Source organism: Podarcis melisellensis, assembly GCF_964234715.1.
Source record: "Podarcis melisellensis genome assembly, chromosome: 16".
Taxonomy (NCBI): domain Eukaryota; kingdom Metazoa; phylum Chordata; class Lepidosauria; order Squamata; family Lacertidae; genus Podarcis; species Podarcis melisellensis.
In genome coordinates this window covers 16,036,624-16,050,348 of record NC_138533.1, presented here as the reverse complement: position 1 = coordinate 16,050,348, position 13,725 = coordinate 16,036,624, and the positions used below count along the sequence as shown (strand labels likewise).

The window sequence follows — 13,725 nt, the reverse complement described above, 5'->3', positions numbered from 1 at the left end:
CCCCGCCCCGCCCTTCGCGTAGCGCGTGCGGCGCTTCTCTACAAAACGGAAAAAGCAATGGGCTTGCGCGTCGTCTTCCCACCTTATTCACTCCGCCCCCGCTGGACGCGCCTGCGCAGAACGAAAGCTGCAGGACGCCAACTACGCCTGCGCACAGTTCTGAGGGAGGCGGAAGTGCGCACGCGCAAGGGCTCCAGTCAGCGGTTATATGGATGGAGTCTTCACACCGGCGGTCGCTGCAGCACTTGCCGCGCTCCGGCCCCGACCAGTCGCACCCCAGAGGCGAGTTTTGGGGAAACCACAAAAAGGAGCTCCGGAGTCCTGACTGGCCTGAGCCTAGGCATGATGGGATTTGTGGTCTCGTTTTAAGTTCTGGTCAGAGGAGCATCATGGGAGTTGAAGTTTCAATCCGGGCCCCATTCACTCCCAAGCCAACCCTCGCCCATCCTCACCGCTGAGCATGATGGGAGCTGTAGTATTTTCCCTGGCGAAGATGCCCTTTGAGCTGCCCAAGTGCAGCTAGTTAGATATTGAGCTTTCTCCAGGGTGAGATATCCTGGGAGACGGGTTATAGGGTTGGATTTTGCTGCATCCTCTGGTTCATTTTATTTAAAGAAAAAGGAAAATAGGCCACTTTTCAGCTGAGAAAACATCATTACAGAGAACAATACAAATAAGATCTGCTTTTAAAATATACGACACAAAAGGAAAATAAATCAGGTGGGAGAAAGAAATAAGCAAACTCAGTTTCAGATTGTTAGTAACAAGTTTTACATGCAGCACGGGGCCAGCTGCAGGCACTCTATAAAAAGATTTAAGGCTGAGAATGTAATGGTTAGGACACCTGGTGAGTTTGTGGCAGAGACAGGATGCAAGGCCAAAATAAATAAAATTAAAATTAATCCCGAATAACAGTGCATAAATTGGAAGTTAGGTAAGTGCCAGGTTAAAAGTTATTGGAATATTTTCACACACCCCGTTATTAAAATCAAGCAACACACACAATGTGCACACACAATAGATTGCAAAAGATATTGGAAACTGTCCATTATAGAGCAAAAAATAATGAACCACATTTGTTTTATTGAACATATGGATGATACCTAATCTTACAAATCCTAGTACAGCCACACAGTGGTTATAAGTGAAAACAAAGTGAAAAGTCTAATAGCCACACTCTCTCCTCCTCCTTCAATGTATCAAGTATCATGGCTTGTGCACATACTGCATGATAATGTGCATTCATTGCTAAATGCAGGCACCTTTGGGAGGTGCTATACATGCCATATCCTTTATTTTATTAAATTTATATACTGCACTTCATCTGAATATCATGTCATCCCCATTTCGTCTCTTGTCACATGATATTTGCCGATCGATCTAAGTCACATAATGCAGGAACAGTTGCAATCCGTTTTGTGACGAGAGTACACAGAGAGAGCACTTTCTCAGATTCACCTCCAGCTGGGAGAGTGACAAGATAAGCAATTCACCCCAGAAAGCAATTGACTGAGAGAGGGAGAGAAGAGGTCGTGTGGGTCTGACAGGTGTGTGTGTGTGTGTGTGTGTGTGTGTGTGTGAAGGAAGCCAACCTCCCCAGTTTAGACTGTGGGCTGTGCCTCTTGCATTGCCACTTTCTCATAATTAAAAAGATCCTCCCCTTCCTGCATTGCTGGGGGCTGGACTAGATGGCCCTTTTGGTCCCTTCCAATTCTATGATTCTTGCATTTTTAATTGTCTGAAAAGAAAATCAAAAAGGATGAACCTGGTTTAACAGTAACTTTATTTATTTGTTTATCACATTTATATCCCACCTTTTTCTCCAAGGAGCTCAAAGTGGTGTACATGGTTCTCTTACTCCTCATTTAATACCCACAACAACCCTGTGAGGTAGGTTGGGCTGAGAGGCAGTGAGTGACTGGCTCAAGATCACCCCAGGGATTATGTTATCCTATAGTCACCCATGCAATGTTTTGTGCAGTGTCGATGCACACCTACCGTCCTGCTTTGCATTTAGCCAAGGTGCTATCTTGGACTTCTCCATCTTTTTATACCTGGGAGAAGAGGGAGAGTGGCTGGTCAGCAGTTGGTAGAGTTTGCAACTCCTCACAAACATATTCCCAGTTTTGCCCAGGATGTAAAAACAGAGCACAGTGAGGGACAGTCAGTGATTGTTGTTATTATTGCTATTATTATATTTATTTCTAAAGTAAATAAACTCTAAAAGAATTACAACAATACAAGAAACCAACCGATTAAAACACAGATCATAAAAAAACAGCACCGCCCTATCAAAAGCCATTTCCTTTAAAAAATAGTCCGTTTCCCAAGGCCTTTCGCAATACAGTAAAAGACTTCACCTGCAGGCAGAAAGACAGCAAGGAGAGAGGGAGTCTGGCTTCTTTAGGGAGGGAGTTCCAAATCCTGGGAGCAGCCACTAAGAAGGCCCCTCTGACTAATGAGGAGGAGGTGTCCCCTTTGGCCAGGATGCAGCGGGACGTGTTGCAACAAGCTCAAAAGCCATACCTAGGGTTTGTCTTCTGAGGTTTGAAGTGGCTGCCAGCCCAGGAAAGCGAGTGCACCCTGTTGAGTATGCTCTAATCTATCATTTTTTTCCAACCGCAGCAGTATGAAACCAGAAAGACACCGGAAGACCATCTTGGCCTTAAATAAGAAACATAAGGCTCTCCCTCCAGTCCATATGAAAGGGGAGTTGCTTTCCAGTCTTGGACCTCCTTTTCTTTAACCCTCCCCAACTTGGAAACTCTTGCTTGTGATACTAATAACTATTTTCTTCCTCTCCTCCTGTTCCAGGTAAGAGTTCCAGTCCCGTTCGGATGGAGCCAGATGTCAACCCCCAGGATGAGAAGCAGCATCGGAAAAGTAGGTTAGACCCACATCAGATTTTCCCCTTCTCCAGCTAACGTTTTAAACCAGGGATAGGGAATTTTTTTCCAGCCCGGGGGCCACATTCCCTCATGGATAAACTTTTGGGAGTCACATATCCCCGGTGGGCAAGGCCAGAAGCCAAAAAGCAGGCAGGGCATCTACTGTGACTCTTACCTTTCGTACAACCACACAAAAGTTAGAGGTCCGTAAAAACACCCCTCTCTTTCACCCAAGTGAGCAAGATATATTATCACAGTCAGAGGCAGAGGCACCAACTTCCCTACGCTGTTAAGGGGGCCAACATTGCCCAATGTGCGGCATCAAGCAATGTGCTGCAATACCTCCGTGTGCTGTCCCCCAGCTGCACCCCTCAGTCTTTGTGCTCTACACTCAAGTACATGTACACACACGCACACACTGGGGTAAAGAGACTTGGCAACCCTGTATTAGCACTTGTTGTTTTGGTAACTGCAGTACCACAAGTGCTGCCATGCTTTTGGGGAAATGGGAACGCTAAGTACCACTTCCTGACCATCAGCAGGGGAGGTGATGCTACAGCCCAGGAAAGAGCAGCCCAAAGTTCTCTCCTGTGGCAAGCTGCAACATTGGTGCCAGAAGTGAGCTGCATGGCCCCTCTACAGTCTCAGTTTGAGGCCCTTTAGTATCTTATGGATGTCACTTATACCATGTACCTCTTAAGTTGTGTTGGCAGCCATGGCACCAGTCCTAAATTCCCTGCATTCATATGTGCCTTATGGTGAGAAAAACGTGGCGGCTACATCCGAGGCAATGGTGGCCACAACAAGCCATAGAGAAAGCTAATGAGGTGGAGGTAGAATAAGTTCTGCAGATTTATTAAAAGTCCCAGAGCTGAGTTTGGAGGGTCAGATAAAAGTACTTAGCAACTTTTCTCCCTAGATGAAAGAGACAGCAAAAGTATGGACTCTATATTTACAGAGGAATAAAATGAATATCTACTAAATACAAAGAGCAACCCATTCACCCCCCAAAAGATCCATAATAACTATAATTTTATATTTTTCAGGTACACCAAGAAGATCTTCACAAGTCCCACGTAAGTGTTTTTATTTAGATATCTTTGGCGGGGGGTGGGGGGGGATGACCCAGCCAAACTCAGACACTTTCATCTGGATTTCCAGTGATTTGAGTTTTTTCAGTCAACTGATTATTGCTGCACCTTTTAACAGCAGTTAGAGATGCAAGAATTAACAGTGAAGCTTTTCCTGGTACACAGATAAAAGCAATTGCTCTCTTGTTGCAATCTGCTGCTTTTATTGGTAATGGTACAGCAGCAGAAACAGTTTAAAAGTTATTACAGTGGTACCTCTGCTTACGTACGGAGGTCCGTTCTTAACCTGAAACTGTTCTTAACCTGAGGTACCACTTTAGCAAATGGGGCCTCCTGCTGCTGCTGTGCCGCCACCACGCAATTTCTGTTCTCATCCTGAAGCAAAGTTCTTAACCCGAGGTACTATTTCTGGGTTAGAGGAGTCTGTAACCTGAAGCGTCTGTAACCTGAAGCATATATAACTCGAGGTACCACTGTATTAATTTATTATATTTGTATACTGTCCTTCATGTGAAGATCTCAGGGCGTTTCACAGAATAAATATACAGAATAAAACCACAAAGTACATATTAAAAACAACAAAACCAAAGAACAACCCCCACCCTCCCTCAAACTCATTTAAAATGACATAGACAATCAGCCAAAGGCCTGACTGAAAGTTGATGCTGAAATCGGCTGCCACCCATTCAGTTCCCCTTTCTATCTGTAATATCAGCATTTTAAGTACTGGTACTTTCCCTTTTTTCCCTCACACAGGAGGGAATGTATTTTCCAAGATAATGCCCGCTACTCATAATAAATTACGCTTCTTGCACAAAACAATTTTTATATCCAAATGCAAATGCATGCAAATTTAATCGCTTAATCAAATTTCAGCGACTAACCCAGCTCATACGATTAATAAACTAAGATGACTTTTAACGATGTGAGAGTTGATCCCAGGATTCTAGAGATCTTGGCCATGCAACCTGATCCACTCTTTCTCTCTCAACAGGAGAAGACTTTGATGGTCCTCCGCCTCCTTCTTTTAAGCCTCTGTGTCCGGCCAAGCCCTCCCCCAGTTTCCTGGAACTCCCATCAACTCAGTGGAGGCCCAGCCCAGGCCTGCCATATACCCAGACAGCTCGGATCGGGAAGGGAAAGAGACATTTCTGTAAGTTAGGGGAACCCTCTCATGCTTTATATGCATGTGGGCCATCATCTTAGAGTAGCCCCATGGCCAAAAAAGTGGACACCAATTTGTGCAAACATTGCATACACATCTTTATATGTAGAGATGCATATAATATTTGTACGTCTGCTCAGTCTGCTTTGAGTGACTCACTGACCCCTCCCTTCCCCTCTAGGGTTCTTTATCTTGTTCCCTATCCCCTGCTTTTTAAGTTTTTATTAAAATGGAACCAAAAGTACAAACAAACAAAAACATAAGCAAGTTTACAAAATATAGGAGCGGTACACAGGTTGTATTTTCCAAATACAGTCATACCTTGGAAACCAAACACCTTGGCTCCCTCTCTTTGCAGAAAATGTGGATGATTCAGCCAACCTCTGCCTGTTCCCTTCCCTCCTCCTCTCTCTCCCCAGCCCCTGAACATCAGCCCCAGGAGTGTTTTGGCCTGCTGGAGTGCATGCACAACAACATCCAGACACAGACACAGATCGCACAGGCACAGCTCTCCCTCCTCGAAGACATGCGAGAGTCCATGAACGTCCTCCTTGCCAGGCAGGAGAAGCAAAACCAGGAGCGCCTGGGGCAGTCAGATCAACGCACCACAAAGAGCTCAGCCTCCTCTCCCAACCCCACCAGCTAGCAGCCTTGGCACGTGCCCTCCTGTCCAACTCAAAGCTCTCAGTCTCCCTAGAGCCACGGTAGCAAACCTCATGTCCTCCAGATATTTTGGGTGACAATTCCCATCACGTTGGCTGGGGTGGATGGGCATTGTGGTCAAACACATCTGGAGGGCTGCCAGGTAGGTAAAAGCTACCCTAGAGCAACTGTGTACCTATTCCTACCACACACTGCGACAATATACGATTTCCGTAGATTAGCAATGCTTGTAAAATTTGATTTCTTTTTCTGCGCTGGCTGTCAGTATTATGTGGTGTGGGAAGAGACAGTGATTCGAAATAAACATGGTTGTTATAAACATGGTTCTGCAGTGTGATCTTTTCGGGAAAGGTTCATGATGAATAAGACAAGCCAGGCCAGCTTGCTCGCCCAATGCAATTAAAATAAACAAAAACATTTTGCTCTAAATAAAAAGTCGCAGCTAGGAATGAGGGTGTTCTTTGGGTTAAAGCAGGGTTGGGGAACTGGCTATCTCCCCCACCTCCTGCAGGCCAAATTTGACAGGAGGGTGGGGCAAGCCACGTGTCAATCACCTGATGTCACAGTGACATCAGGCAACCCCTTTTTTGTCCATTTGCAAAGTGCTGTGGGTGAAGTTTTCCACAGGGCTTTGCCAATGCTGCCAATCAGATGCACGGAGTGAAATCTTGAATTGGTTGGCATACATCACACTGGGTGGGTGTGGAAAAATGAGTTCAGTGAGCAATGAAATGCAAAATAGGCAGAGGAATCGGTGATTTATCTGAACACAAAATAGTTACAGTGACCAATTGCATAGTTAACTGTCCAAATGAACAGTTCTCCAAACGAAGAGAGGTAAAAAGTGGAGTCCCTCCCAAGGATTGGTATTGAGTCCTGTGTTTTTTAACTTGTTCATAAACAATCTAGAGTTAGGACCTAGCAGCAAAGTGGTAAAGTTTGCTGATGAAACTAGATTTTTTCAGGGTTGTTAAAAAGTTTGCAAAGAGCACCAAAAGGACTTCTCTGAACTGAGTGAATGGGCAGTAAAATGGCAAATTCAATTCAATGTAAACAAGTGTGTAGTGATGTGATGCATGTGGAGGCAAAAAAATATTAATTTCTCAGGGGGGTTGAACTGGTGGTGGCAGAAAAGGAGTAACACCTTGGAGCCTTAATGGATAGCTCAATGAAAATGTCAACCCAGTGTGTGGAAGGCATGAAAAAGGAAAATTCCATGCTAGGGATCATTAGAGGGATTGAAAATAAAACTGCCACTATCAAAATGTTTTTATACATATCTAAGACCACATTTGGAATACTGTTCTGGTCACCTCCACTCAAAATGGATATTGTAGACTTGGAAAAGGTTCAGAATAGGCTCAGGAGAAGGATGGAGGAAAGATTGCAGCTTTTGGGAATGGCTAGTTTAGAGAAAAGGCAAGAAAGAGGTGGCATGATAGAAGCTTATAAAACTATGCAAGGACTCGGATGGGCCACTGGTCTGATCTAGCAGGGCTCTTCTAATGATCTTTTGTGGGGTTTTTTGCATATTCTAGCACCAAAACATAGCTGTCAACCTGCCCTTTTTTTGCGGGAAATTCCCTTATTCCAGCACCGTTTCCTGCTGCTTCCCACTGCTAGCTTGGATTGTTAGGTATCCCGTAGACTGTCCCTGGGACAGGTGAGGCTGCTGATCCCTTATTTTTGAGGCTGCTGAGCCCTTATTTTCAAATCTGAAAGTTGACAACTGTTGTTGTTTAGTCGTGTCCGACTCTTCGTGACCCCATGGACCAGAGCACTCCAGGCACTCCTGTCTTCCACTGCCTCCTGCAGTTTGGTCAAACTCATGCTGGTAGCTTCGAGAACACTATCCAACCATCTTGTCCTCTGCCGTCCTCTTCTCCTTGTGCCCTCCATCTTTCCCAACATCAGGGTCTTTTCCAGGGAGTCTTCTTTTCTCATGAGTTGACAGCTATGCACCAAAATAACCTGAGAGCAGGCGGTAAATGCCAGATCAGGTGCTGGTCTCTGGCAGCCACAAGAGAGGAGGTTTGTTGTTGTGCTCGGGACCTTCCTATGGGCATCCCTCTGGTTCATCTGGGAGAACAGGATGCTGAGCCAAATGGGCCACCGGCATCCTCCAGCTTGTCTCCACATAGGTTCTTAAGCAGGGGCTGAGGACTACATTTCCCAGCGAGCTCAGCGGCAACGCGAGGAAAATACGCAATGCTCGCGCGCGCGAGAGAGAGGCGGGGTTCCGGCTGCGGGGAGTGCTGACTCTCCCTTCCGTTCTGCTGGCAGCTGCAGGAGCCGAGGTGGGCGAGCGCAGGTGGTCTTGGCAGGCAAAACCGGGTTTGGGGGTCTGATTGGAGGACAGCTGTGGATGAGAAAAGGAGGAGAGGGGTTTCTAGTTGGGGAAATGCAGGTTGATTGGAGGAGGGGGGGTCTATTCTGCCAGGGAAAAAGGAGGGCGATTGGAACTGGGTGCTGGGTGCAAGGAGGCTTGGCAGAGAAAGTTTCATTCATTCATTGACAGCAGTTGTGTCTCATCTTCTTTCCTCCGAGTAGCTCGAGGTGGTGCACGTGGGTCCCTGTCCCCCCGTTTTATCCCCACAACAACCCTTTGAGGTTGGTTAGGCTGAGAGGACAGTGAGGTCCCCCCCCCAAGTAGTTTTATGGCCAAGTGGAGGTTTTGAACCCTGGTCTCCTAAATCCTAGTCCATATTTAATCCCCACCACAACCGTGTTGTGTTATGTCAGTTAGGCTGAGAGGCAGGGACTAAGCTCAGGGTCATCCCCTTAGTGAGCTTCCTGGCCGGGTGGGGATTCGAACCCTGGTCTCTCTCGGGTCGAACACTCTGCTACACAATATTGTCTCTTTTCATGGAGTGAGATTCTGGAGAGCGACTGGCAGTCAGAATGATCACTTGGCGAGATGAGCTACTGCTGTTACTACTACTGTTTATTGCGTTTTTATCCCACCTTTTGCTCTGTGGTGTTCAAGGTGGCGCACACCGTTGTCTCTCTCCTAATTTAATCCCCACAACAACCCTAGGCTGAGAGGGATGTTGACTGGCCCAAGGTCACCCACTGAACTTCATGATGGCCAAGTGGGTATTTGAACCTTGGTCTGTCCCAGATCCTACTAGACTGATGCTCTAACCACTACATCACACCGGCTCTTGGTGGAATCTTATTATGGGGCAATTTCTGAGCAATTGGGGAAGGGTCCTGACAGAAGAAAAAGAGGACGGGATCACAGTAGAGAAAAAATTGCCATTCAGTTGAGGGGATCAGAACTATAGGATAAACCTTTAGTGGTGTGGGATCACAGGAAGCAGCATTGTATGGACTAAGTTAATAAATAAAATTCACTTTGCCCAGCATTCCCTTCTCTAGCTCAGCAGTTCCCAAACTTTTTCCTCCACAGGCCAGATGAAAATTGCTGAGGGTCATGGCAAACTACATAAATCGGTTTTCTGCCTGTTGTAGCAATTGTAATCCACTGTGCTAAGATTTTGTATGGTCCTTAATTGTATTTTTACTGATTTATTTTACGTCACCTGTTTCACTTTGGAGGCCATATTTCATTCATGTTTGAGCATGGATGCTCAAAGATCATTTATCATGGATTAGGGTTATACACTCTTTAGCCATCCCAAAACCATATTCGTTTAGAGGCAAAGTAGGGATTCTAATCTCTGTTTAGTAAGATGGCAGTGTTTTAATTGGTGAATCAGTTAGGCTAACCGATTAAAACAAAATTTCAATTTGATTAATTTGGCAGCAGGTTTTTAAAAATAAACACACATTTAATTGCTGTGCTGATACTGTTTCCCTTCCTCACACTTTAAACAGATTCACCATTCTGTACTTCACTTTTTCTCTACCAAATGATCTTCTTCTTCAGGTGCAACTACAAGCCCATCCTCTTCTCCATTCCAATGAAGCTGTTGATTCTTGCCGTGCTGGTTGCCACCTCCTCAGTCTACTGTGAGGAAGGGGCCAGGCTCTTGGCCTCCAAGTCCCTGTTGAACAGATATGCCGTCGAGGGCCGGGATCTCACTTTGCAGTACAACATCTACAATGTTGGCTCTAGGTAAATCCCTCATAGGAAAGGCTGGTGGTATCTTAATGCTCTTTCCATGGAGATGCCTTTGAAAAGTTTTTAGAAGTTGCTGCAGCTGGTGCAGAATGCTGTGACCAGACTGCAGACTGGAGCGGGTTGCAGGAAGCATGTTATTCTCTTGTCACTGACTACTAGTCTGTTTCCGGGCAAAATTCAAAGTGTTGGTTATAACGTATAAAGCCCTCTAGGGCTTTGGCCCAGGCCATATCCCTATATGAACCTTGGGAGTGCACCTTCAACATCAGATGCATGGCTGGTGGTGACCCAAGAGAGAGGCTTCTGTGTGGCTGCTCCCAGATTGTGTAATTCCATCTCAAGAAAGGTTAGACTGGTTTCCTTTTTGTTATCCTTTGGCCGGCAGGCTATGACCTTCTTGTTCAGTTGGACCTTTGGAAACTAAGGCACTGACAATGCTGACCACTGGGCTGCTCTCGGGGCAAACTGTACTTTTAATTGCTGGTTCTAAATGTGTTTTGTTGTATTTTTAATTATTGTTTTTAGGTTGTCTTTATTCCATTGTATTTTGTAACTTTTTTAAATCTTGGAAGCTGTCTTGAATTCCAATTTGGGAGAAAAATTGAGTACAAATGCATTAAATCATCATTCTCAATATTTCTTTACCGTCATATAACTTTTTTTTTAAAAAGTTACTTTTAATTTTTAAAAAATACTGGTAATCATTAAGGTTACTTGGCTAATCAAAAATTAAGCCGCTGTCAGCTGCATATTGATGGCACCCTAGCCCTTATCTCCAGGTACCTCCTGGCATTGGTCCATAATGTAGGTGTTAAAGAATAGCATTTGGGAATAAGATGGATTGCTATGGCACCTACACACCAGACTTCAGGGACCTACCCTCTGGGAAGGACAGAACACCATGGTCAATGGCTGCTAAGAAATTCCGTAGAATCCATAAGATTTCACTCAACCTTTCCATCTCTGCCAGGGTGAGCAAGGTAGTTTTAGTTCCAAACTCAAGTTGGAAGCCAGATTGGAAGGGATCTAGGTAAGGGTCCCACCACCCCACACACCCTGCCTTCAAATGGTGTCTTGTTCCTAATACTGTTATCCCAACCCTTTTATCTGCTGGCGTCAAGTGCTGCCTTAGAGGTGGAGTTGTCGGACGACTCATTTCCTCCTGAAGACTTCGGCATTGTTTCTGGGATGCTCAATGTCAAGTGGGACAGGATCGCACCGTATCCTTTTTTTTGCAGAGTGTGGCGGTGTGTGTGTGTGTGTGTAGGGGTAACAGTGGCTCTTTTTAGACTCTTTAGAGTCATAAGAACAGTAGAGCAGCCTGCTGGATCAGACCAATGACCCATCTAATGAATCAAACTCAATAGTTTTAATTGGATTTGGAATAAATGTGCAGTTAAATGTTACTGTGTTGAGTTTTGTTGTGTTATTACCTTCCTTACTGGGTCATGCAAACCGCTATTCTGCATGCAGGTAACTCACAACTTAAATCACCTTTAACTTGTGTGCATTCAGCTTTATGCATTTAAAGGGGGCAGGCATGGGGGGGGGACTTTGTCATTCCCACCCACCATTGCACTCAAGGTGTTTGGACTAGATGCAACTTTGACTTTCTTGTGTTATCACTGGAACACAACCCCTGCATAAATTGAGTCGCCTGTAATGCTTTTTTAGGATAGAGAAGGGACATTGGGAATAAGTTTGTGGCACTATCGGGGCAGGGCCCCCCCAAAACGTTTAGGTTTAGATCATAAGCCTCAGCAAGCCCTCGGGATTGTCCCTTATTTATCTTGAAGCACTGAGCAAGTGAACTTGTTACACGCATGAGCAGTAAGACCCAAACCACCCCCTGGTCTCTTCTCCCAAAAACCCCCTCTCTTCCTTTCCTTTCTGCTCCCGCGACACAGTCTGCTTCCTTAGCCACTGTCGCTCAGTGCCAGCAACGTGTCCCACACGGTGGTCCTGAGACCCCTGAAAGCCGGCTACTTCAACTTCACCTCGGCCACCATCACGTACCTGGCGCAGGAGGGGGCCCAGGTGGTGGTAAGTAGCAAGCGCCTTGGGTGGAGCCCGGGGTCTGCGGGGGCCCACAGGCTTTGGCTCTGCTCACAAGCAAAGGCATTCATTGTAGTTACCACTGACCCCTGCCTTTCTTGAGTCCCATGACTTGTGCAGGGAAATTTGGGAAGGGTGTGTGTGATGGGAATTGAAGTCCAGAAGCAGCTAGAGACCCAAGTCTGGGAAACCCTGGGTTAGAGTTTTGTGGTGGTTGTTTGACAAGGAGACCTCGCATGACCGCAAGCACCATGGCCCTTCAGGAGAAAAGGCGGGGTATAAATATATAATAATAACAAACACAACCCCCCTCAATTTTCTTTCTTTTCAGGTGGGCTTCACCAGCGCTCCAGGGCAAGGGGGGATCCTCGCCCAGCGAGAATTTGACCGGAGGTTTTCGCCACACTTTGTAAGTAAATAAAGCAGTGTTGTAAGCCTGCTCCAATACAACACTGGGGCATTATAAACATAAGAGCCTGATGGATCAGGCCAATGGCTCATTTAGTCCAGCATCCTGATCTCACAGTGGCCATCCTGAAGCAAAGTTCTTAACCTGAAGCACTGTTTCTGCATTAGCGGAGTCTGTAACCTAAAGCGTATGTAACCCAAGGTACCACTGTTTATACTTCTGGGTTTCACCGCATGCGCAGAAGCGCTCAATCACATTGCGTGCATGTGCAGAAAGGCGCCTCCAGGTATGAAGTTTTCGGGATGCGGCCGGCCCTCTGGAACGGATCCTGTTCGTAACCAGAGGTAGCACTGTATTATTTATGTTTGTTATATTATCACTATGCTTGTGTTTTGGAACACTATAATATAATCATCACAGTCACAGCTTTTGACTAGCACAGTTTTTCCCAGACTTTTTCAGGCCGCCATCCCCTTGGTTCCATAAACTAAATCCCCAGTGTCCATCACTCTATAAAAATCACTGTTCAGAATAGTGGTGTGCACAACCCACTAAGGAAGATGTGTTGCTAACAGTTGCACATCTGTTCAAAATCTAGTTTAAACTATTTAGTTAAATGACCTCAACAGAGTTGATGAACTTGATCATGTGATGCCAGCTTTTCAAAGTCTAATAGCCATTTACACCTCCAGCTGCCCCCCTTACCTCTGTAATCCCACTGCTTCCCAGGGGGTGCTGCCTCCCCCCACCCTTTGGAAACCACTGGACTAGCACAATGAACTTGTTGAATTGAAACGACTAATTATTTCCCTTTCACCTTTTCTTTTATAAAGCTGGATTGGGCAGCCTTTGGGGTCATGACGCTCCCCTCCATTGGCATCCCTCTGCTCCTCTGGTACTCGAGCAAAAGGAAGTACGACACCCCCAAGAGCAAGAAGAACTGAGCTGCGCCAGGTGGATTGTGTTCCCCTCTGTGGTTCTAGGGGTACTCAGGAGCGACAGCAGAGCAGCCAGCATTTCCAAACAAATTGGGGTGTTGCTCTTCAAGAAACAGCTGCCGTAAAAAGAAAAACCAACCCATCAGTGAATTAAAACAGGCCCCGCATTTTCTGCCAGCCCTCCTAGCCATTCTAATGAGGGATCCGTCCAGCCTCAGTGACGGAGGTTCAACCCCTCTTCCTTCTCCACGTCAAATCTGCTCTTCTTGGCCACAGGAGGGCACTGGAAGGAAGGGGAAATATCAGAGCCCTAAGCGTGAAGAATTAAATAATCTGTCAGAGAAATCTGTTGTGCCTCAGAATGGTGTGCGTGTGTGTTTTTTTATCATGGAAAATAAAACACAAACTTTGAATCTGCTGTGATTTCTT

The 13,725-nt window shown here is 45.8% G+C and overlaps 3 protein-coding genes across 7 annotated transcripts in view; all 3 read left to right on the top strand.

Moving 5' to 3' along the window:
- Positions 1 to 13,725, top strand: part of LOC309359452 (uncharacterized protein) — a 190,788-nt gene that overhangs the window by 150,836 nt on the left and 26,227 nt on the right. The window lies entirely within an intron of this gene.
- On the top strand, positions 8 to 6,126 carry TSACC (TSSK6 activating cochaperone). 3 transcript variants are annotated; one of them, XM_081892839.1, is made up of 6 exons: positions 22 to 282; positions 2,626 to 2,709; positions 2,816 to 2,883; positions 3,935 to 3,964; positions 4,974 to 5,132; positions 5,564 to 6,126. In XM_081892839.1, exons 1-6 carry the CDS (start codon positions 209 to 211, stop codon positions 5,788 to 5,790), a joined length of 642 nt encoding a protein of 213 aa, XP_081748965.1. In that variant the 5' UTR covers positions 22 to 208; the 3' UTR covers positions 5,791 to 6,126. The 3 variants fall into 3 exon arrangements, with proteins under 3 accessions (XP_081748964.1, XP_081748965.1, XP_081748963.1); XM_081892837.1 differs by lacking the exon at positions 2,626 to 2,709 and having other exon boundaries at positions 30 to 282; positions 2,815 to 2,883; XM_081892838.1 differs by lacking the exons at positions 2,626 to 2,709; positions 4,974 to 5,132 and having other exon boundaries at positions 8 to 282; positions 2,815 to 2,883.
- On the top strand, positions 8,048 to 13,709 carry SSR2 (signal sequence receptor subunit 2). Of its 2 annotated transcripts, none has more exons than XM_081892697.1 (6): positions 8,048 to 8,104; positions 9,734 to 9,888; positions 11,016 to 11,114; positions 11,829 to 11,937; positions 12,281 to 12,358; positions 13,192 to 13,709. In XM_081892697.1, exons 2-6 carry the CDS (start codon positions 9,734 to 9,736, stop codon positions 13,300 to 13,302), a joined length of 552 nt encoding a protein of 183 aa, XP_081748823.1. In that variant the 5' UTR covers positions 8,048 to 8,104; the 3' UTR covers positions 13,303 to 13,709. The 2 variants fall into 2 exon arrangements, with proteins under 2 accessions (XP_081748823.1, XP_081748822.1); XM_081892696.1 differs by having other exon boundaries at positions 8,066 to 8,104; positions 9,700 to 9,888.

What these genes read in the sequence shown, in the direction of transcription:
- TSACC (XM_081892839.1), top strand. Translation starts at nt 209, where the DNA reads ATGGATGGAGTCTTCACACCGGCGGTCGCTGCAGCACTTGCCGCGCTC. An exon ending in CGACCAGTCGCACCCCAGAG is followed by an intron (nt 283 to 2,625) that starts GCGAGTTTTGGG and finishes TTCCAACCGCAG; the next exon opens with CAGTATGAAACCAGAAAGAC. An exon ending in CCTCCAGTCCATATGAAAGG is followed by an intron (nt 2,710 to 2,815) that starts GGAGTTGCTTTC and finishes TCCTGTTCCAGG; the next exon opens with TAAGAGTTCCAGTCCCGTTC.
- SSR2 (XM_081892697.1), top strand. Translation starts at nt 9,734, where the DNA reads ATGAAGCTGTTGATTCTTGCCGTGCTGGTTGCCACCTCCTCAGTCTAC. An exon ending in ATCTACAATGTTGGCTCTAG is followed by an intron (nt 9,889 to 11,015) that starts GTAAATCCCTCA and finishes GCTGGCGTCAAG; the next exon opens with TGCTGCCTTAGAGGTGGAGT. An exon ending in AGGAGGGGGCCCAGGTGGTG is followed by an intron (nt 11,938 to 12,280) that starts GTAAGTAGCAAG and finishes CTTTCTTTTCAG; the next exon opens with GTGGGCTTCACCAGCGCTCC.